Genomic DNA, 23,315 nt, shown 5'->3' with positions numbered 1-23,315 from the left:
ATTTTGGAGTATGTATTTGTTTTAGATGTTCTCAATCAGAAGCCTGCCCACCATGGCTCATCGGGAGCAAGGAGAGCAAGACGGAGTGGAGGATATGACGCAGCTAGAGTAAGTACAGAACATATACACATGAGTTCTGTTTGTCAGACTGAAGTCAATGTTACTCATATTTCGTTAATAAATTATAGAGAACATGTGGTTTTAAAGCTTCAAAAACATGACAATTAAGAATCACCAAGGCCAATTATAAATTCAGTGCAGCTCGAACATGCAAAGTTGTGATTTGCATTGTTCTGTCACATCTTTTAATAATCTGCTTGAATGCTTTGTCCAGGGATATGCATGAGAGAACTGTCCTGCTGAATTTGAGGAAAAGGTTTGAGAGACAACTCATATATGTAAGTATCTGAAGAGAACTCACATCAAACACCCATATCTGAGCAGTTTATGTGTGCCTTTACGAATCCATCACTTTGTTTCTCTTTTTTCTGTTGCTGTTCAGACGTACATAGGTAGTATTCTGGTGTCTGTGAACCCATATAAGATGTACAATATTTACGGGACGGACGTGGTGATGCAGTACAAGGGTCGGGCGCTGGGAGAGAATCCTCCGTGAGTAATGTTCACTCTCAAACTGTGGGGACAGTTAATTTAAAACTGCCAAACTGAATGAAACCCCTTTTAAATAGAGCCCAACTGAAAAGATCCATTTGAGTTTATCGGCACTGTAAAGATAACGTGTTGTATTTGAAAGCTTTTAGTTGGCTCTATTGTAATCAAATGGACGATAGGATGACTACGTGCTATAAGTAAAGAAAGTAATCAGGTTTATATCAATTAAAACGAGACAAGGATTTTAGGATAGAACGAATATTTGACTTAGAGAGCTATGATTTTGACTGTGTTGTAATCAAAGTTTATTTTCTTCAGGCATTTGTTTGCCATAGCAAATGCTGCTCATTCCAAAATGATGGATGCCAAACACAACCAGGTCATAATAATCAGGTAAGAGGCTGCACCTGTAATCCTCATTCAATTCCTCTCTCTTCTGCCTTTTTGAATCACTACTTATGACACATATTGTCCTTTTCACTATATCATCTGAAATAATGTGACTATATTTGTGAAAACTCGCTGAAGGTAAATAACACATCAATGAAAGTGGATCAAACCTAGTGGTTACATTGTTATAATAATAATATGTTTTTATATTTCTACAAAGAGAGAAAAACTCTCCTGAACTCAATTTTATTTCCTAGTACTGACACATGTACATCTAACTACTATGTATTTTAGTCGTACCTGATTGCAGACTGAAGTTTTATCTATGCATCTTCGTTGTGCAGCTACAATATATTTGTTGTCGTATAACATGAGCAAACCTCCACTGCCTTGTGTTGGTTTAACCTTGGTGTCTTGGATTCCATCTTCAGGTGGATTAGTGTTTGTAAATTCATGAGCGTCTGTCTGTGGTTTACTGGCCAGCAAACTTAAGACAGAGCCATACCTCACTCCTCTGTCTGTCTCAGGCATCGCTATGCCTCACAACCGATTGGCTCCGGGAGCGACCGCACAAACTTACACTCACAGACAACAAGTCAATTTATATCAAACTCAAGATGTAAAAAACATTTTGGGTCCTTACATGTGTAGTACATCTACACGCCTGTACATAGACGTGTGTTTTTTTTAAACAAGCATAGATAACACACAGATACATCTACGCACACTGGCACACACCTGGATCACTCTAGCTGTGTGCGGAAGGAGACACCTGTAAGGAAAGCCCAGCCAGGTCTGGGCCGGGAGCAGGTAATGTTTCAGACGTGTATGTGTGTCCAAGTGCACGTGTGCGGAACCTGTGTTTGTGTGTGCGTCACCGTGTTAAGGGGTAACCGAGGTCTGGTGTACAGTGACCAGCAACGGCCCGGTTCTGAGCTAACTTAACCCACAAGTTGAAACCGCACTCTGGAGTGTGGTCTGTCAAGGTGCCAGTCAAACACACACACACACACATACACACACACACACACACACACACACACACACACACACACACACACACACACACACACACACACACACACACACACACACACACACACACTCACTCACACACACACCCAGTTGATGCCAACAACTTAACACTAAGTACCACCATTATGTAACTTTGGGCCAGAGGTGTGTGTGTGTGGTTGTGGTTGTGTGTGTGTGTGTGTGTGTGTTTGTGCATCAGAGCGTTTCAGGTGGTTAAATGCAAAAGTGGAACTGGGGCCTGGTGTAATTCAAGATTAGTGTGGTTTCACATCACTAACACAAACACTCCAGCAGCAGAAGACAATGCAAACCCTAAGTGATTAAAAGCAGGTGATTAAAAGAGTGTAATGATGCTCACAGTGCGGATAATGTTCACACTCTGCCCTCAACATGGTTTTACTCCAGTTTATCTTTTAGCAGATAAACTTGTCTCACTTTTGCAGCCCATTATGTAAACTGAGAAAGTTGACACTGGCATTAGTTCTGTCATGAGAAGCCAAATAGGTATTTATCATTAAAAATATGTACAAATATTTTCTCTGCACGTCAGCGAAGCCAAAATTAGTGCATTGTTTTTGCCCCGATGTGTGTTTTTGAGGAAATGGCCAATTCAATGATTTTGAGTTTCTCTGACATACTTAATATGCACTGTGCAGTCATACTGGTTTGTGTTCTATAAAGTGAGTTTCAAACTGTGTTTCAGTGGGGAGAGCGGTTCGGGGAAAACCGAGGCCACCAAGCTAGTTCTTCGATACCTAGCAGCAATACATCATAAATGCAACCTTGCGCAACAGGTACACACACAAACACACACACACAAACACAAACTTCTGGCGTATACATAATCCACATCCAGACACACACAACAAATAACTCTTTGTGTTTTTTAATTTTGTATTTGTCTTTTTCTCCGATGGCTGTCCCCGGTGGCAGATTGAGGTAGTGGGGTTCCCTGCATGTACTTTTACCTTTTCAACTCATCCTCACTTATGACCATAAGAATAGCAGGTCGCTGTGTTTTGCAGTGATGTGTGGATATATTCACTATGATCTAATGTTTTATTTAAATAGACATTAAATGGTTTTCAGTGTGATTGTGTTTGATGCAGGAACAACTTGTGGTTTTTAGCAAAAGCCAAAGATTTATGCCAGAGACAGTTTTCTTTGGACGTGGTTTATTGGGATGAATGTGAATGCAAATGTGGAGTGTTGTAAAACCGAATATAAATTAACCAGCTAACTTTAAACAATAGCACTTTGTTAAAAAAGGCCGTGTCCTGATGAAAGCTGATGATTTCACTGTCTGTTTAAACCTTGGTAGATCCTTGAGGCAGCTCCTCTGCTGGAATCTTTTGGAAATGCCAAAACTGTGCGGAACGATAATTCCAGTCGCTTCGGGAAATACATAGAGATCTTTCTGGAGAAGTGAGTATGAAATGAAGTTATGGTCTGTCTTTTAATCTCAATCCTTCTCTTGTTAAACTAACCCTCTAACCCCTCCTGTCTCTCTCTCGCTCTCTCTCTCTCTCTCTCTCTCTCTCTCTCTCTCTCTCTCTCTCTCTCCCTCTCTCTCTCTTCCTCCAGTGGTGTGATCAGTGGTGCCATAACTTCTCAGTATCTGTTGGAGAAGTCTCGTATCGTCTTCCAGGTGACACATTTACTTTGTTTTTCTCGTCCACCACTTCTCATTGTACTGTCCGTATATCAAAGTTTTGAGGTGATCTATTGAATTCCCTTTCAGGCCAAAGATGAGAGGAACTATCACATCTTCTACGAGATGTTGGCAGGTCTCCCTCCGCCGCAGAAGCAGGCTTTCTATCTGCAAGAGGCCGAGACCTACTATTACCTCAACCAGGTAGAGGAGAGAATCTGCCTCAGGGTGTTGATACGTTCATTCAGTTCACAGATGTTTATTCTAATGGGATGATGGCTCCGTCTGTCCAGGGAGGCGATTGTGGAATAACGGGAAAGAATGATGCAGAAGACTTCCTGCGTCTGCTCGCTGCCATGGAGATCCTCCACTTCACCCCTGATGACCAGTCGGCCATCTTTAGGGTTCTTTCTTCCATACTGCACCTGGGCAATGTCTACTTTCAGAAACATGAGGTCATATTTTATTCCAAGTGTTGAGATTGATGAGAGCAGATTGATTTGCTTTTGGAGGAGAGATGATGTAATTTCCTTTCTGCCTGCTGCCATACAGGCTGATGGCCAGGAGGTGGCGACAGTGGTGAGCGCTCAGGAGATCAGAGTGGTGGCGGAGCTGCTGCTCATTTCTCCAGAGGGACTTCAGAAAGCCGTCACCTTCAAAGTCACAGTCAGTCACTTTTATCTCATGTGCATATACATCCATTCATCCTCACACAATAAGATATAGAGCAGCTTTAAATGAAACTAAAGTTTTGGTAAATTACAGATATATATTGAAAATGAAATACTCAAATAGTATTTGAAGTATTTTAGGAGATGAAGGAGTTGATTACAGTCACAAGGAAATATACAGATCTAAGTTGTCCATAAAAACAAACTTCATAACGGGTCATAAGGACGATTTGAGTTTTTTTAAATAAAAATATAATATGATGTTAAGATAGTCCATAGTTTTTCCCTTTATATAAAATAATGGCTGCTGTACTGTTTAACCCTCTGATGTTATCCACAGGAGACGATGAGGGACAAGATCTACACTCCACTGACGGTAGAAAGTGCTGTTGATGCCAGGTGAGAGACAGCTCCTGCTCCATGACACAACCTGAATATCTGTGTACGTGTCTCTCACACAAAAATCTGTGTTCTCCAGAGATGCTGTTGCCAAGATCCTGTACTCGCTGCTCTTCCATTGGTTGACAGAGAGGATCAACGCTCAGGTGTACCCTCGCCAACACACCCTCTCCATCTCCATCCTGGACATTTACGGATTTGAGGTCAGTGACTCTAATGGCCATGGCGTATATGTTTGTATTCAGTGTAATCGCTCTTTAGACGTGTAGATGAGACATAACGAATCACCAGCTGTGTGTGTTTCTGTGTTTATGTGTGTGTGTGCTACAACAGGATCTGGCCTACAACAGCTTTGAGCAGCTTTGCATCAATTATGCAAATGAGTACCTGCAGTTCTTCTTCAACAGGATCATTTTCAGGGAGGAACAGGTGAGACCACGTTCACACCTGTGGGGACGCTCACTCACACCGTCCACGTTTCTGATGCACGTGCACACAAGTGGTTTGCATTCACACTTACAGACATGATGATCTCAATTAGTGGCATGAAACCATTAGTAAATGTGCTTCACGAGAGGATGAAATTAAAATTAAATAGACATCAGATTGAAACATGGAATCACATAACAGTAAATAAACTAAAGATCGGCTGGTCTAAGATGGCGTGCAGGAAGTCACATGGTAAACTGAACATGACGTGGTGTTGACTGTGGTCCCGTCACAGGAGGAGTACAGCAGGGAGCAGATCCCCTGGCAGAACATCCCCTTCAACGACAATCAGCCCTGCATCGACCTCATCGCCGCTAAGCCTCATGGGATACTGAGGATCCTGGATGATCAGAGCTGCTTCCCGCAGGTGAGGGGGGCGGAGTCACATTCACACATCTGCGACAGGCGACAAATCATTGTACATGTCACCTAGATTCTAGTTATTTTTTTTTTTTCCCAGGCGACAGACCACACTTTCCTCCAGAAGTGTCACTATCACCACGGCACCAGCCCACTGTACATGAAGCCAAAGATGCCCCTCCCACAGTTCACCATCAGGCACTTCGCCGGCCGGGTCACCTACCAGGTGAGCAGCTCCTCTCTGGATCAATGCATCACTCACACATGAACAGTTTATTCAAATTGTTAAACAAGCGGAAATATAAATATATATTTTCATATAATTTGCGACGTGATCAACGCAGGTTTACAAGTTCCTGGATAAGAACTACGACCAGGTCCGACAGGACGTCGTGGATCTGTTCATCCAGAGCAGGAACAAGGTGAGAGGAGAGCAGCATCTTCACGTGATGTACAGCCTGTGTGGAAAACGTTTTCTCCTGTGAATAATTCATTTGGACCCTTTCATGTGTGGATGTTGTGTGTATTCGTGTGTGTGTCTAGATGGTGTCAAATCTGTTCGTGGCTCACGCAGAGCTCGTGGGTCAGCAGAGAGGAGGTCACATGAGGAAGAGCAGCACCGTCACCAGAAGATACCAAGCGCCCACCGTCAGCAACAAGTTCCAACAGTCCCTGCTGGAGCTGGTGGAGAAGATGGAGAGGTGAAGCAGAGTTTAAATTAGTATCAAGCAGTAATTTCCTCTAAATTCATCAAACTCATTTAGTTTATTCTTCTATTTCAGGTGCAACCCTTTTTTCGTCCGCTGCATCAAGCCAAATAACATGAAGGTAGATTGGTTATAATTTTATATTCACATAGATATTTAGATGTAGGTAATGCCAATCATGTTTTTTACTAGTGAGCTCACATGTGTATTCATTCATCTGTGTCCAGCTGCCAGGTGTGATGGAAGACGACCTGGTGAGCGGCCAGCTGCGGCACTCTGGCGTCCTGGAAACCATCCGGATCCGCAGGGAGGGATATCCGGTCAGGATGCCATTCTATGTCTTCCTGTTCAGGTAGCCACGCCCGCTTTAGCTCTAAGTCCTTCAGCCGCACCGCTGTCACTCTAATGACGGTTTAATACACACCAGGCTGCAAAATACACAAACACAGAGGAGGTTTCAACATATGTGCGTTTCATGTTATACACAAACAAAATCTTCAGGTAGTTCCTGAAGTCTGATTGGTGACTAAGGGCCATTGTGTTTTTGCAGGATGGATCAGAAATACATCTGTTACCGCTTCTGAATCTATCTGAATATTTATTTTAATAACCCGTGTCTGTGCATGTGAATGTGTGTCGTCCCCAGGTATAAGTCTCTGGTGGGGATTCGAGAGCTTCCAGCTGCAATTGGAGAAAACTGTGTGATAATGCTCTATAAACTGTGTCCCCTCCGACCAGGGTCTTTTCACGTTGGTGTCACAAAGGTGAGATCCTCTTGCATTTTGTGTCATGGTGTTGAGTAAGAGCTGCCATTTTTTATCTGATTGATGGATATTATGGTTTAAATTATGAATGAAAATGACACAAATGCTTGTGTGTGTGCCAGATGTTTCTGAAGGAGGACATCTACCAGCAGCTGGAGTGTAAGCGGGAGCGGTCCCGACATCTTGCCGCTCTCACTCTGCAGCGTTACACCCGCATGTTCTTCGTCAGGAAACGTTTTGTGGCCTTTCGAAAAAAGATCATCGGGCTGCAGGCGCAGTGCAGAGGCTTCCTCATGAGGTGACATACAAACTATATGAATGTCAAAAATATCAATGGAAACAATGCCACTGTGACTTCTGTAGCACGTCTGCACAATAGCTTCTCAGGACTGAGATCATCACATCTTGTGTTAAGTGAGATATTATACTTCATTGTACCTAAATACTGGTTTGTCCTCTAGGAGGCGCTATATGAATATGAGGGAGAGTCTGGTCCGATTCCACTCCCTCGTCCACATGTATGTCAACCGCAAGCAATACATCAAGGTACATGCAGCAGGGTTTTAAATGACACTGTGTTTTCATGTTTAGTGCAAGAGGAAACCTGACCTGTCTGACACGTGTGTTGATGGGCAGATAACTGTTCACATTAATGTTCAGCTTGTTATTTGTGTGATCTGGCTGCAGATGAAGTTTGAAGCCCAGAGGAAAACTGATGAGGAGAGGAGGAGGAGAGAGAAGGTGAGATGGACACCGGCATGGGATTTACTCATCCATGTTTCTGTCTGAGAGACTTTCTGAATTCACAGTCCCTCTAACTCCTCCAGGAGCTGACCAAGAGGGAGGTGGTGAACGTCACACACCTGCTGATCCCTGCAGAGCTGGGCGCTTTACTGCAGACAGCAGGAGGTGAGGAGATGCTCAGCACAGGGTCAGATACATAAATCTGACTAAACGTACTTTTAACTTCTAATTTTGGATCAACTTTATGCTCGGTAATCGTGTCAACTTCAACAGCAATAGTAGAGCTGTGTAAATATACAAAATACTAATACACATAAACACACATTAAAAGAACAAGGCTCCTGCATGTTTCCTGTGTGTCCTGCTCACTCTAGTCAGGAGGGAGCTGCACTCGGACTGTTTGGCTCTGCTCCAGGCTCCTCACATTCAGGAGGAGAATCAACTCACTATGCCGCTGGACATCAACAACTTCCCGTTCTACCGCTTCGTGCAGATCTACTTCAGGGTGAGACGGGCATCAGTGCACTGACAGTTCTGCAGTCAGCCTCAGGACCGCAGATACATGGTGCTTTTTGTTCTCCTTATAAGCTGTTACACAATGTACTTCCTAATAAAAACAGTGATGTTTTTACTCTGTAGGAACCAAAGTTTGGGATGCTGACGGCCCCTCTGGACTCACCCCTGACCCGAGTAGAGGAGGATCTCACAGGGGAGGCTCTGGAGCTCTTCATCATGGTCGGCTGCCCGTTTTTTATAAACTCTTTTCTTAAAACGTCATTAACCCATGAATCTGGAGTTAAATGGATTTACTACGATACAGATTCACACACTGCCATCCTCTCTGTTTTTGTTATTATAACTTGGTTGTGTGTCCCAGAAAGTCAGAAATTCAAACATATCATAAAAACAAAACATAAAAATCCTGGTATCACATATCATATCTGTTCGTAACGGTGCCTGTCTGCGCTTTGTTCTCCTCAGGTATTACGATTCATGGGGGACCCTCATCTGAACGGGGCGCAGGAAAACATGTTTGGGAATTACATCATCCAAAGGGGCCTCACGTCTCCGGGGCTCAGGGACGAGATCCTGTCTCAGGTGGTCAACCAGGTGTGGAGGAACGTCAACTCCGAGAACGCTGAGAGAGGCTGGCTGCTGCTGTCGGCCTGTGTCTGCAGCTTCGCCCCGTCGCCCAAGATGGACAAATATCTACTGAAGTATAATATATATATATAGATATATTATATACGTGTGAATAGAAGATTACAAATATTTCCCTAAATCTTTATACAAGGCTGAATGTATGTTTTAAAAATAACTCAAATTAACTTTGATTAACATTTTCTTACCTAAAATCTGACACAAAGGTTTCCAGTTTTAAATCTTCATGTAAACTTTAATGTAAAACTTGAAGGGAAAGTGGTTGAAGGGGCAATTTAACATCGTCTGAACCCCCCCCCCCCCCCACAGGTTTGTCTCGGACCATGCCCCTGTAGGCTGCCAGGCGCTGCTTCAACACAGACTCATTCAAGCCAATCAGAAAACACAATTAGGCTCCGGCTCCACCCCCGAGACTGCGAGGACCTATCCGCTCGCGCTGCTGGAGTGGACGGCCAATCGGAAAAAGGCCAACATGGTGTTGCACGTGCACTGTTTTGATGGTGAGCCCTAACAACACTTTATGAAGTTTGTGTGTGATGCCAGAACAACTGCAAATAAGCTGCACACTACTTTTCCTCTTCACATGTAGCATGTAGAACGTATCTCAGACTAAAGGAGAATCGTCCTTCTCTCCTTCGGTTTGAAAAGAGAAGTGCTTGGGACTGCTGGCATCAGCTTTAATGGGCCGGATCAGTTTCAACCACTTACCATTGATAATTTATTGCCAGTCAGTGTCAGGTGCACTCAGGGCTTTCTTCCTTTGACTTGCACCATTTATTGCCTTCTGATAACAATCTGTGTGGTTTCAAAACCACAATGGAAGTTAAAAAGCGTCTGGATGTTTGCTGTCTCTCTGCAGGGGGGTCCTTCCTGTGTCCCGTCCACTCCTGGACTCGAGGAGAGGATTTAGCAGGAGACGTCCTGCGCCACAGGTGCAGATATTAGTCACTCATTCATCTCCTGGACCATTTTATATTACTTAATTTGTGAATAAAAGTTAGTTGACCTGGATGGTGTTGCAGGGGCGTGTCCGACTGGTGGAGGGGGAGTTCGATTCTAATGAAGGAGCACGGCCAGTGGGTGGAGTTAGCGGGTCACGACTACGTGATGGACCTGGTTTCAGACCTGGAGCTGCCGCCGGACTTCCCCAAGCAGAAGAGCTACTTTGTCATCAGCACCGACGACCCGGCCAGAGTCCGGGCCAATACCAGCCTGTCAGTGCACAACACACACACTAACACACACACACTAACACACACACAAAAACCGGGCCATGGATGAGAAATGAATGAAGCTCTGAATAATTCACCTCTCCCCTCGTCTCAGTGCTTTGGTCGGCGGCGGCTTCGACTCAGACGAGGAGCTGGTTCCGTCCTTTCCTCTGAGCAGCAGCAGCAGACCGGCCTACAGCCTGCCAGACTCTGACGGCTACCACAGTCATGGTACACTCACTACACATGTATATATATCCCTAACTGATGGCATAGATGAATACAAACATGCACAGAAGTATCACGGTTGGGGGTGCATAGGATGTGTTTCTAGTATGTGAGTTGTGGTTTCTTAGTTCAGACTGTAGAGTACATCCTTACAGCCTCTCTGCTCCATGTGTGTGTGTCCAGTGGAGTCGGATGCGTTGAGTGACGGTCAGACTCAGAGAGGAATGGATCGCTACCTGGACAGTCTGTTTGACCCCGTGCTGTCAGACGGCAGCGCAGTGAGTACACACACACACACACACTCACACACTCACACACTCACACAAACACACACACTCACCTGCAATAAGCGCTTTCCCTCCTGCTTCGGAAAAAACTTTGTTGCTCAAATGACTTCATGAATTAATCAGTTGGCTCGTAAACTGCAGAACACGGTTGCTTCCTCATAGTAGACACAACTTAACTTTATTAATCAGCTCAAAGTTGGGTCATGACTTGAGATATTCAAGTTCAATCAACGTTTTTTTTTTTTTTTTACTTTTCTTTACTTTTCTTTTACTTTCTGCAAAAATTCTCTTGGAAATAAAAGAGGTTGGAAGTGAATTCAAAAACCTACATCATGGGTTGGAATTATTATGAGAAAAGAAAAACACAACAATACAACATATATGAAAGCAACACATTTTCCATCTTGTGTGTTTTAACCCTCTGACATATGCAGGGACCCTAAAAGTGTAACGTCAAGCTCCGCCTCTAAACGTGTGAGCTGCTGATCGATGGACGGAGGGAAAATGTGAACAACTGCTTTTGTTTGTTTATGAATGGAGCAGACGGGGGGGGATTAGGTTACTATACAACACGCAGGCAGTTTTATAACCATCTCATTAGATCTCCACAGTTTATTTATTACTACGAGACAAAAAAGAAAACGGTCACAAGGAGTAGAAATGTAGAAAGTAGATCTGGTGCTGCAGAAATTCTCACTGTTTTATATTTAAAAAACATGAATATCCATATCTGGAGATAAGATATACACCTTGTTGTTGTGGAGTCTTTCCCTGCGTCTTTGCTGGTATTATTTCATTTATTATAATTTCATTAAACATAATTTAGTTTTGCTGTGTGTAGACAGTCAGATTGTCTATGTTGCTTCTTTCTTCAGACAGTTTCTTTGTGTGTGCCTGTGTATGTGTGGAGCTTTTCACCCAGCGTGTACTTCCTGGGGTGTATTCAGTTTCTGACTCACGCAGAGAGGCTACGAATCAACCTGTTCAACACACTCCCTCTCTCTGGTCTCCCGTAGTCTCCCTCTCTCCCCCCCCCCCCCCCCGCTCTCTCTCTGTATACACAGCCTTTTTGTCGTACTCCCCATGTCTCTCAAACTCCACGTTTTCAGCATCTACAGTCTTCCCTCTCGCCCTGCTGACTTTCTGTCACTGGCTTCTCTCTGCCCACCAGGACATGGAAAAGACGGGAAGTTTGACGGCGAGGATGAAGGGAGGAGGAGGTATTGGCATCACAGGAGGAGGAAGAGGAGAGGGGGAGAGCCCTGCGACCCCCAGTCGGCCTTATCCACCAGGAATACACCCTGGAGGTAAAGTGTGTTTCCTATGTTAAAGTGTTTCCGTTCATTGTCATGCAGTTTTTCTTTGGATTTGTATTTTGCCGTTTATAGTTTCTATTTTTCAGCTGCATGTTGTTAACCAATGTATTTTTTCATCCATTCAATATTTGTTTATCCCATTTTTCTTCTATTCGACTCTTTCTTCTTTAATTAAAGTTATTTTATTTATTAACATCAACTCAATTTAATAGAAAACTCTTCATTAAATGTGACTTTAAATTGAACTTATGTGATAAACTTTGCATTTTTAGGCAAAACATTTTTGTGAGTGTAAACTTTCTAAGGTTTGGGATTAGTATGTTTAAATCCATCAAAACAATTGATTAAAGTACAGAAATCAAAAAGGAAATCTTTCTTATATCATATAAATATAAATATATATATTTATTGTAATTGCTGTCATTATTTCCATATGGTTTAACAGTGAAGGGTAAAACACACTCTATGGTGTAAAGGTTCAGATGTACAGTTGACCGACGTTAATCTGTCTCTTAGAGGCTGTAATGAGCCGTCTGACCTCATCAATAATGCATCAGCAGCCATTCACTGTAACCACAGACTCTTTAGTGCCCGTCTATAGACATGGCTCCCTCTCAGTCTCCCCCCCCCACACACACTCTCATGTCCCTCAAACCACCTCATGCAATAATGTGCTGGGGTCACTCTCTTCAGTTTATACTTTAATACAATTCAATTTGATCACAGTTTTTAATTTTAACGATGAAGTTATTTTAGTTAAATATTTGTAAGATATTTCTTCTGCTACGAGGGCAATAGGTCAACATCAAACAGAGACAGTTCCTAACTCTCCCCCTGTTCCCTGCCCGCTGCTCCTCAAGCTGTGCCAGTGCTTCCAGTAGCAGGAGGAATGATGCCACCCATCCCCACCATGCCAATCCCCTCCCACCACCATCACCACGAACAACACCAGCAGCAGCCACCGCAGCAGCCGCAACAATACCACCAATACAACCGTCCCCAACACCACCATCACCCGCAGCCTTATCCTGCCCCACATGTGTCACCCACTCACGCACTTGCTGCCTCCCCCCCCGCTGACAGAGATGCTGAAGCAGCATCCCGGGTCACCGTGGCCCCCGGTGTCTCGGGGGTGCCCTCACTCCCAGCGGCCCCTGTAGTCCCAGGCCTGTCTGGCATGAGCGGTATGCCAGGTACAGCAGACGGGTGTGCGTTGGTTTTCCCTGCATGTTTGGCCTGAAGCATGTGGGCATGAGGAGGTTACGATAAATAAATATAATGAAAAATCGATATCAGGTGCTATGACATCTATGGTACAGGTGGTCCTGTGTGCTTTGGTTGAAGTGGATGAGTTCACGAGGTCGTTTGCGGTGGACTGTGGAAGTTTCTCTAAAACTAAATCATTGTCATCACATGGAGTGTTTATGTGTTTGTGTTCTCCAGGGTCAGAGCAGACAGTCATGTCTCAGCAGCAGCAGGCCATCATCAACCAGCAAGCCATCATCCTGGTCCGTCAAACATCCTCTCTCTCAACAACTCACACAAAACACACCGATCACACTGGCCCTCATCAGAGTGACTAGTCTGTTCGGATTTTATAGACTTTTCCAAACACACACAACAAGTGTTTCTAATGTGTAGTTCAATTAAAATGAAAATTACAAGTAGACAAGCTGATAAACATTAACATTGTACTCCTCACTGAACAGTCACATGACAGTGATATAATTGTGTGTGTGTGTGTGTGTTTGTGTCTCAGGCTCAGCAGATGACCATGCAAGCGATCGCGATTCAGCAGCAAATGTTGTCATCTTTCCCCCCCGTCGCCCCGGCTCCTCAGTCACCACCTTTCCAGCATCACACACACTCACAGCAACGCTCCTACACACCCAGTCCAGTGAGTAATCAAACACACGTTTTGCCAAAATACACACACATAGCTTAACTCGCTCTTCTCTGCAGGACAAAGAGGGGGAGGAGTCAGCGTACAGGCCTGGTCCTGCGTCTGTTCAACGCAACAGGAGTAAGTTTAACACTGAAGTTTATTACTGGAGTTTTTGCTGTGGTGTAAATTTCCTTTTTTTTGTCTGGATTCCCTGAATCCAAACGAGTGGAAAGATAAATACCAATGCATGGAAAGACTACATCATTCGATTTAAAATGTGAGACTGCATGTGAGGGAGGTCCAATGGTTTCACTTTAAGGGGCAACTGTTGAAATATAAGACGTGAGCCATGAGCCACAATGTCCTCGGTTCGAGTCAGACTGGCGGATGTTTCTTTCTTTCTTCCTCCTTTACCCCAACATCTCTTTACTTTCACTCTCTAATAAAACCTTAAACAACATGAAAATGAAAATGAAGGCCGATCCTACATCTGGGTGAAAGGTGATAATTCATGTTGACTGAGATTAACTTGAAGACAGGATGGGATGAGTTTCTTTACTCAGTCCTCAAAACTACGTCCAGAATCAAATATAAACCACAACTTATTGCAACTGGTTAAATATATTGTTATTGCTCCCAGATTGCCATCTATTTGAATTATGTTGTTTTATTGTCATGAAGTTTAAAGGAGGTTTTGAGAAGTCCAACAATGTAAAGTCGTCAGCAGAGCAATTAAATATTACGTTATGATAATTGATGATCTGACCTAACAGCAGACTATAAATGGAGAATAATTATGGCTCCAGGATTGGCCCTTGAGGAATCCCAAGAGTGAATTTTATTTTCCCTCTGTAATATTTTCTATTTGATAGAAAAGATTGGAAAGATTAAGAGCAGAGCCTTTCAAGCACGATAGACTGGACTACAGATTAAAAGGTCTAACAGAACAGGAATGGATTTAATAGAACTTTACACTGCAGGCTCAACACGTGGCCCCCCTCCCGAGGACGTGGTCCGATCCCGTGTGAATAACACTGAGCGTATGGATCCCAGCCATGACATTAAAGACATCATCAAGCACCACCAGCCTGCTGACACATCAACTTCTACTGGACCTGCCCCACAAAGGTAACACACACACACACACAGACACACACTCCACACACGTTTATAGCACAGGCCCAAGAGATGTATTTGATCTGTTCTACTAACATTCCTGTATGTGAGTAGAAAAAATGATGGAAAGGCGTTTGGAAAGAAGCCAGACCCTCACGGTGAAGCTATGGAGATCCTGAAGGACCAGATGACAAACCCACCACAGCCGGTAACCTTCCTCCTCTCCTAAAGATAAATCCACACACAACATCAAATAATATCTGACCTTTTTTACTGTGTCAGTCTCAGAGGAACCCTCAATCCTCACAACGTAAAGAAGAAGGAGGCGTTAAGGTTGCCAAGTCCACCAGGTCCCGTCCAGCAGCGCCATCTAGCTCCAGCATGAGTCCTGCGCCTCCTCCAGGTGACTTTTCCACATGCGTGTACACATATATGAGAATTCCATCAAAAACATGTTGACAGTGTGTGTGCGTGTGTCTTTGTGTTTCCAGTCTGCAGAGAGTTGCCAGTAGAGGAGGAGATCATTCAGACTCAACTCCACAGCAAAGCCAGTGATGAATATTACACTTACTCCAATGTCCCCTGGAAGCTCTACATGAGAAAAGAGGTGAATTTACACACACACACAAACACACATGTAACCCTTTTTTTTTTTTTAAACAAATCACCCATAAATACCTGCATAACACAAAGGGAACATTTTCACTGTGGGTGTTTTTCATTCGACAGGTTTTCTATCCGAGAGAGACGCTCAACAATCCTCTTACTCTGGATCTGATCTTCAGACAGGTTGATTTGTGTATTCAATACATTTGCTTATCACTGCATTTGTTTTATTATAATTTTATTTTTGGATTTATTGTTTCAAAGTCAAGCTCAGCAAAACTAGCAAAGAATTACATGAAAAATACACTTTCTTCCTGTGATCTTGATAAAAAAGGAATAAATTAAATGTTCTATGTGTTACATGTTATATTAACATTCCTGAATATGTATTTGTGTACAGGTTGTACATGACACCTTCTCTGAGGCCTGTATCCGTATCACTCAGGAGGAGAGACAGAAGATGAAGGCTCTGTTCGGTCAGTCCACTTCAGCCTCTGACCTCTTTTTGTTCAGGTTTCAGTCACTTAGCTCATAAGGTTTGATATCCTCAACTCTTCATTTGTTCCCTTTGACAGCGGAGAACAACGTGGACCAGCTTTCAGGAACAAGTGATGAGAGCATAAAGAAGAAAGTCGTCTCCGTGTCCCGAGACTCCTGGGAAATCTACTTCTCTCGCCTCTTTCCAGCATCTGTGAGTTCTTGTCTCTTCCTCTGCGTTCAAATTCAAAACAGATACAAGTGCAAACAAGTGTGTGTGTGTGTGTTTCAGGGCAGTGTGGGGACAGGGGTGCAGGTGCTGTCTGTGTCACATAAAGGCATCAAGCTGCTGAAGATGGTGAGGAGCAGCTCCTCTTCCTCAGACTACTTCAGAGTGCTGAGGCCTTACAGGTGAGACGGTGACATTATCGGCCGGGGGGGCCCTGAAGCCGAGCCGTGCGACTTCCCACTGACATCCCGACTTTGCATGTCACTTCCTGTGCAGCTACTCGGACATCCTGTTTGTGTCGATTCCCTCGAAGAACATGCTGGAGTTCAACCTGGCCAACGAGAAGCTGATCCTGTTCTCCGCCAAAGCCCCGCAGGTCAAACACATGATCGACTTCTTCCTCACAGAGCTCAAGAAGGTGGGTCCGGTTTGTGTTGCTTTGTTTGAAGATGATTTGATTGGCTTCTTTATACTTATGCTGCATTTTCAGAGATAGAAAGTATACAACATTGCTGACACAATTTAAATCATATGAAAGCAAGTTTAGCTTTTACTCTCTATGACTCTATATGGATGTCACCATGTCGTGTGTGTCAGGACTCAGAGTACGTGGTGGCGGTGAGGAACTACATCACAGAGGACAGGAGTCTGCTCAGCTTCCACAAAGGAGACATCATCAGGCTGCTGCACACGGACGGACTGGAGGCTGGTGAGACACGCAGAAACACAATGGAACATGAAACCTGCTGCACAATATCAGCCCTGTGTTCTTTGCCTCGTGCATCTGTGAGTCATGTACAGTGTGTGTGTGTCTGCTTCTCTGTGCTTCACACTGCCACTGTGTGCAAACGTGTGTGTTCAGGTAAATGTTACGGCTGCATCGTGAGGAAGAAGGTCATGCTTCTGGAGGAGCTGAAGAGAGACACTCCTGAGTTTGGTGGGTTGGGTTTGAAGCTCTGTGTGTGTGTTGTTTTGGGGGTTTGTTTCTATAGCAGAACTTAAACCTTTGTGTTTTTATTTTGATATAGCTGATGATTGGTTTGCTGTTTGTCTTTGTCATAAAAGCTGAGAAATATTTTGTCTGGCTTTTTCTGTGTTTGCTTATAAACTTGCCAGTGACTGTTGTTGCTGTATTTTCTGGTGTGTGTGTCTGTTGGTATATGTGTGTGTGTCTTTGTGTGTAAACAGGCTGGCGGTTCGGGGCCGTGTACGGAAAATCAGGATTGTTTCCGAGTGAGTACGTCCGTCCTGTGGCTGCTCCGGACTTCTTGGTTCTGCCCGATGAGCGCGTGGAGCCTCGACACAGACAGGGACACGTCGCCGCCTCGGCCGCTGTCGCTGTGGCCCTGGGGTCAGCGGTGGCTGCCCATGAGCTGGACCTCTCCACTGAGGTTTGTGGTGCACGCACACATTCAGCAGACAAAGAATCACGAGCACTACAAATATTGAAACGAGTTTGAATAACACACTTATCTCAGCATGAATAAAACCCCTACATTATGGTTCCGCTGGTGTTTACACAGTATGTTGGAATGTTTTGGTTTGAAGAAATGGAAATATTTTGTAGATAATCACATCTTTGGTCTTCCTTAAAGCGGCACTGTTGCTGAGCTTTCTCTGTGTGTGTGTGTACGTGTGTGTGTACGTGTGTGTGTGTGTGTGTGTGTGTGCATGCATGTGTTTGTGTTTTAGGTAGTAAATAAGATATATGGGGACAGTCTGAGCATTGAACTGGACGATCTGCCTCTGCACGGCGGCCAGTACCATATCGCTGAGTTTGCCAAGAAGTACTTCAGAGTGGCCCGAAGTAACAGGAGGTCAGTCTCACACACACACACACACACACACACACACACACACACACACACACACACACACACACACACACATATGCATTTCTGACAGCTGCCTGTATTCTGTTAGTAGTGATCAGAAAGCCAAAAAGGGGAAGGAGGGCAAAGACCCTGTTGACATGATCAAATTCTCCAAGGTAAAGTTCATTTCAAAACAAAGCCCTTGTATTTGAATTGTCAACTTCATTTTCAACTTTAAAAATTTGTGTTCCTTGTCATGTCTTTGTCGCTCCAGTCTCCGATCCAGGAGTCTCTGATCGACTTCTCCGACAGCGGGATGAACAGAGTGGCGGCGGACATCTTCATAGGTGAGAGGAGAGTGACAGAGCGAGGGATGTAGAAGAGAGAGAGAGGAGAGGACTGATAAATATGATTGTGAGCCACTTGGTGCAGATCAACATTAACATCAGGATCTAGTGAATTTAAATGTGGTTGTTGTAGCTTGAGGTTTGCGCTCTACTAAGATGAACTCTGAAACCCTGACTCCTCCTGTAACATATGATATAATCTTTGTGTCCAGGGGAGTTTTAATGATATATAATTGTTTTTATCCAGCGATAATGAAGTTCATGGGAGATTTCCCGTTGAAGGGACAGAATGAACAGGACCTGGTCGCCACTATACTGAAGGTACACACTCAGACACACACTCTCTCTCACTAACATATTTTAGAGGCACATAAATGATGTGATCCCTCGTGAAGAGAAATAAATATGCTCTCAAATTGATCCTCTATAGTTGAGCGGTGCCCACGGCCTGATAAAGGATGAGGCCTACTGCCAGGTGATGAAGCAGGTCACCACTAACACCAGCTCCAAACCGTAAGACTCTTCTCCGTGTTTCACGCTGACTGGTTCTGAAGCTCTGTACCTGCACAGTCCACGGCAGAAAACCTTTCATTTGTAGTTGTGTGTTTGTATCTTTGTGTAGGGACAGTTGTCAGAGAGGATGGAGGCTGCTCTACATCCTGACGTCCTTTCATCGCTGCTCAGACGTCATGAAGCCGTTTCTGCTGACGTTCCTGCAGGATGCGTGTTCCAGTCCTGGGGTTCAGTACCAAGGTCGAGAAGCCGTCCTTGCATCTATCCATTCATCCATCAGGGGCTCTAATCAGGGAGCTGATGGGTTTACTGGCTGCTCTTCTTACCTGACAGGTATTGCCAAGGCCTGTGAGCAGAATCTGAGGAGGACTTTTCAATATGGCGGACGTGTGCAGTATCCCAACAGCATGGAACTCAAAGCGATGCTGGTTGGTCTTTGTGTTCTTCTCAACAGTTCCCTCATGAAAACACTTTTGAATTCATTTGATCCGGATGTTCAATTTGGATCTGCAGCTAATTACACACACACACACAGACACACACACACTGAAAACTATGGATTCATCAAGACCCATGACTTATTTTCTGAGACCTACATTTTGAAAACTGCTCTATCTCACTATGTTAAAGAGTTTCGTGGTAATTTGTCCTGTATTTTTTGCATAATCCTGCTAAATATCAGACACTGGTAATAATAACTAGATGGAATAACATGTAAAATCGAATTATATATTCCTTATAAATAGCAGTACACTCTCCTTCTGATTGGTCGTGTGTGCAGGCTGGGCGGAGCTCCAAGAGACAGCTGTTCCTGCTGCCAGGGGGAATCGAACGGCACCTGAAGATCAAGACTTGCTCTGTGAGGGGGACACACAAACACACACATATTTAAATCATACTGTTCGATTGTGCCATTACTCATTACATTACATTACATGTCATTTAGCTGACGCTTTTATCCAAAGCGACTTACATTTTTAGAACACTCATCATTTTATGAGGGGCCATCAAGGGGTTCAGTATCTTGCCAAGGACACTTAGGCATGCAGATGGGATAGAGTGGGATTCGAACCGGCAACCTTCTTGTTGCAGAGCACCCGCTCTATCCCCTAGGCCACACTCTCCCCATACACTCATTGCGATCTTCTTTTTTCCTTTCAGGTATCTCTGGATGTCATCGAGGAGCTTTGCTTTGAGATGGAGCTGCACAGGGAGGAGGCGTTGGATGAATATGCCATTTTTTTGGTCACACACAAAGGTAATCCAGCTGGAGGCGAGGATCTGAAATTAAAATGTTCTTGGCAAAATCCAAGTTATCACGTTGAAAAGTTGATCATCGCCGACCTGCGTTTCTCTTTAGGTCAGAACGTGCGTCCCCTGAACAAACGGGAGTACATCCTGGATGTGGCCACAGAGGCCGAGCCAGTGGATGCCAACTACAGCCTGTGGTTCAGAAGAGTCATCTGGAGTCTGGCTCTCAAGCTGGACAATGAACTCTATGTCACCATGCACTATAACCAGGTACAGGTCTACACTGTTAAATGTATGACTGAATATCCTGTTTCTGGTTAATCAACTGCAGTGTCAGACATTTTACCACAGAGATTTACCTCTGCTGTCCTGAACGCAGAGCTACCATCCCATTTTCTGCTCCTGTGCCTTGGGAAGAGCAAATCCACATCCTTTAAGTTTCCTGTGGGAAAACTTTATTTTGAAACATGCAATTTGAGTGTCCGTGTGTGGTTGACTTGACCACAGGTTGATGTTGTTTGTAGCAAATGACAAGAAGCATAAAAATCACAGAAGATAACAGTCTCTGTGTCTCTGTGTGCAAGGTCTTGCCAGATTACGTGAAGGCCTTGCTGAGTGTGGTTCCTCAGGGTAAAGCCAGTGAGCAGCATCTCCAGCAGATTGCCAGGCTGGCTGCGCTCCAGCACCGTGCCAAGGACACCGTCTACCTGCCCACCCTGTAAATATACACACACCTACACACACAGCATTCATAACCAAAGCCTGTTTGTTGGATACGCCGCAGTTTTACCGACTTTTTGTGCTTGTGAGTCAAACAGTGGACTCACAAAGACACATTAACACATACACACAGGTGCATCCTCACACAATATATGCACAACTTTGTAAATTAGCTTGGATGTCAGATGCTTTTACAGGTAACACAACGTGTGTGTGTGTGTGTGTGTGTGTGTGTGTGTGTGTGTGTGTGTTTGTGTTTGTTATTAGACATGACGTGCAGGAGTGCATCCCCCCGCAGTTCTACGGCAAACAGGGTTCACAGCATTGGCTGAATATGACAACTCAACACATGCAGCAGGTCCAGCCCTTGAACCCACACCAGGCCCGTGCACAGTTTCTTGGTAAGACCCCAGCTCAGTGTGGTTCTCTACTGGACGGTAGCCTCCATAGACACCAACGTTTTTTAATACATTTTTGCATGATTAAAAGAGAAGTAGAAGAAAAGACACAAATTTAAATCCCAAATAGGGGAAATGTTTTTAGTGCTTCATCCCTCGTCACATCTTACGTCTTGGTGTGTTTTCTTTACCCAGGGCTGGTCAGTGCCTTCCCCATGTTCGGCTCCTCCTTCTTCTACATCCAGAGTTCAGGCTCTGCATCCATCCACGCCCCGTGCGTCCTGGCTGTAAATCTGAACGGACTCCACTTCCTTGACAAGGACACTCATGTACGTGACAGACAAACATCCACAATCCCATGTTGCAGACGATCCACCCAAGTCTGTGTAATAGTGTGATTCATGCCCACAATGCAGCTGGATGTGTGTCATAGTTGGAATCTGAAACAGCCCAGGTGCTCGTTTGACTTTGTGTTGACCTCAAAAACAAGCCACTGAATTAATGATTTCAAAAACTATTTGGCTCCTCCTGCTGGTTATACAGTTTTATTTCAACCTGTCATTACCTTAGCTTGATAAACCACATATCAAACAAATACCTCGATAAACAATGTTTTGACTCTACATATCCATCTGTCACTTTGTGTATGTTTGCATTCCTGTCACGTCTATTTGTGTGTGTGCACTCTGTGATTAGGAGGCCATGGTGCGTTTCCCTCTGAAGGAGGTCCAGTCCACCCGCACCCAGAGACCGACCTCAGGCTCCAGTTACCCGTACGTGGAGATCATGATCGGGGACCTGCTCAACCAGCGCATCACACAACTACAGCTGGAGCAGGTATGTGTCTGTGCATGACGCAGGGATAAAGAGAGAGGAGAGGATGGGGGTGCTCGAAGACGTGCTTTGTTTTGTTATTACTTCCTACCATAAGACTATGTTGATTCTTTCTCTGTGTGTGTCTTTGTGTGTGTGTTTGTGTGTTTTCTCCAGGGCCTGGAGCTGTGCCGAGTCATTGCCATGCACATGGAGAACATGTTGTCAGTCAGAGAAAAAAGACTCACCTTGCCACCAAGCGAAATCACCTTGCTATAGTGCGCACACACACACACACACACACACACACACACACACACACACACACACACACACACACACACACACACACAGTATGCCTCTTATATGCACTGCATCTACCTCTGTTTTAAAAAATAGAATATTTTGATATTTAATGATAATATTTCTTCAATGTGATGAATGTATGGTGATGCTGTTGGCCATAAGAGTATACATCAAACAATCTGCCCATTATTTTCTAATTTGATGGATTGTTTTGAAAAATTCCAATAACCAGTTCATTTGTGAGCTTATAGGTCCAAAAACTAAACATAAAGAGTTTGCTAGAATTAAAAGACCAAAGAAAACCTGCACATATTCACCTGGTGAAGCTGGAAGCAAGAATTTTAGGAGGAGTTAGGGTTTAAAACCAGAGGCTGAAATGATAAATATTATCAACCTGTTGACTAATTAATTAATCAACTAATAATTTCTGCTCTTGGCCAGTCATCAAAGATCCTGTATTGTGCATAGACTTCAACATCAGTGAATGCCTATGATTTGACATAATTCTTCATTAATTTCTGATAGGATTTTTTAAAATGTTCTTATTTTTACTTAGCGCTAGGAAAAAACATTTATATAAAATATATTGTACAATTTGTATATATATTTTTGTAAATATCTGTTGTACATAATTGATTTGACTGTGAAATAATGAACATTAAAGTTGTAGCATAAAGTGTTCTGCTGTTATATATGTACATATTATTTTCATATATCATAATCATACTAATATTAATCATAAGAACAATATTAACACCTTTCTCCGAATTAACACGAACCCTTCTTCTTTATGTACAAATATAAAAACAAACATT

At 43.8% G+C, this 23,315-nt stretch overlaps 1 protein-coding gene across 1 annotated transcript; it reads left to right on the top strand.

Annotated features, from left to right (window-relative positions):
- Positions 1-25: 25 nt before the first annotated feature.
- On the top strand, positions 26-23,107 carry myo15aa (myosin XVAa). Its single transcript, XM_062407669.1, has 64 exons — positions 26-108; positions 335-398; positions 503-612; positions 931-1,005; positions 2,741-2,831; positions 2,971-2,976; positions 3,359-3,462; positions 3,622-3,685; positions 3,779-3,892; positions 3,982-4,143; positions 4,241-4,354; positions 4,700-4,758; positions 4,838-4,961; positions 5,092-5,187; positions 5,483-5,614; positions 5,708-5,833; positions 5,952-6,029; positions 6,151-6,308; positions 6,390-6,435; positions 6,542-6,666; positions 6,961-7,078; positions 7,201-7,376; positions 7,540-7,624; positions 7,766-7,819; positions 7,906-7,987; positions 8,197-8,327; positions 8,462-8,557; positions 8,804-9,039; positions 9,293-9,483; positions 9,843-9,915; positions 10,006-10,197; positions 10,310-10,425; positions 10,606-10,700; positions 11,881-12,016; positions 13,469-13,533; positions 13,785-13,922; positions 13,988-14,048; positions 14,891-15,038; positions 15,141-15,234; positions 15,309-15,429; positions 15,518-15,633; positions 15,756-15,815; positions 16,033-16,108; positions 16,208-16,323; positions 16,402-16,520; positions 16,615-16,756; positions 16,936-17,047; positions 17,201-17,275; positions 17,527-17,729; positions 18,031-18,155; positions 18,265-18,328; positions 18,427-18,499; positions 18,747-18,820; positions 18,930-19,012; positions 19,122-19,252; positions 19,346-19,440; positions 19,794-19,871; positions 20,174-20,270; positions 20,373-20,533; positions 20,848-20,981; positions 21,251-21,384; positions 21,577-21,710; positions 22,078-22,218; positions 22,372-23,107. Exons 1-64 carry the CDS (start codon positions 26-28, stop codon positions 22,471-22,473), a joined length of 6,984 nt encoding a protein of 2,327 aa, XP_062263653.1. The 3' UTR covers positions 22,474-23,107.
- Positions 23,108-23,315: the final 208 nt, after the last annotated feature.

The sequence above is a fragment of the Platichthys flesus genome, chromosome 16 (genome assembly GCF_949316205.1).
Source record: "Platichthys flesus chromosome 16, fPlaFle2.1, whole genome shotgun sequence".
Lineage (NCBI taxonomy): Eukaryota > Metazoa > Chordata > Actinopteri > Pleuronectiformes > Pleuronectidae > Platichthys > Platichthys flesus.
Note: the sequence above shows the minus strand (reverse complement) of the source record. Positions and strands in the feature narration are given on the sequence as shown.

Coding starts and splice junctions, on each gene's coding strand:
- myo15aa (XM_062407669.1), top strand. CDS start 26: ATGTTCTCAATCAGAAGCCTGCCCACCATGGCTCATCGGGAGCAAGGA. Junction 6,436..6,541: donor TCAAGCCAAATAACATGAAG/GTAGATTGGTTA, acceptor ATCTGTGTCCAG/CTGCCAGGTGTGATGGAAGA. Junction 13,923..13,987: donor GCTCCTACACACCCAGTCCA/GTGAGTAATCAA, acceptor TCTTCTCTGCAG/GACAAAGAGGGGGAGGAGTC.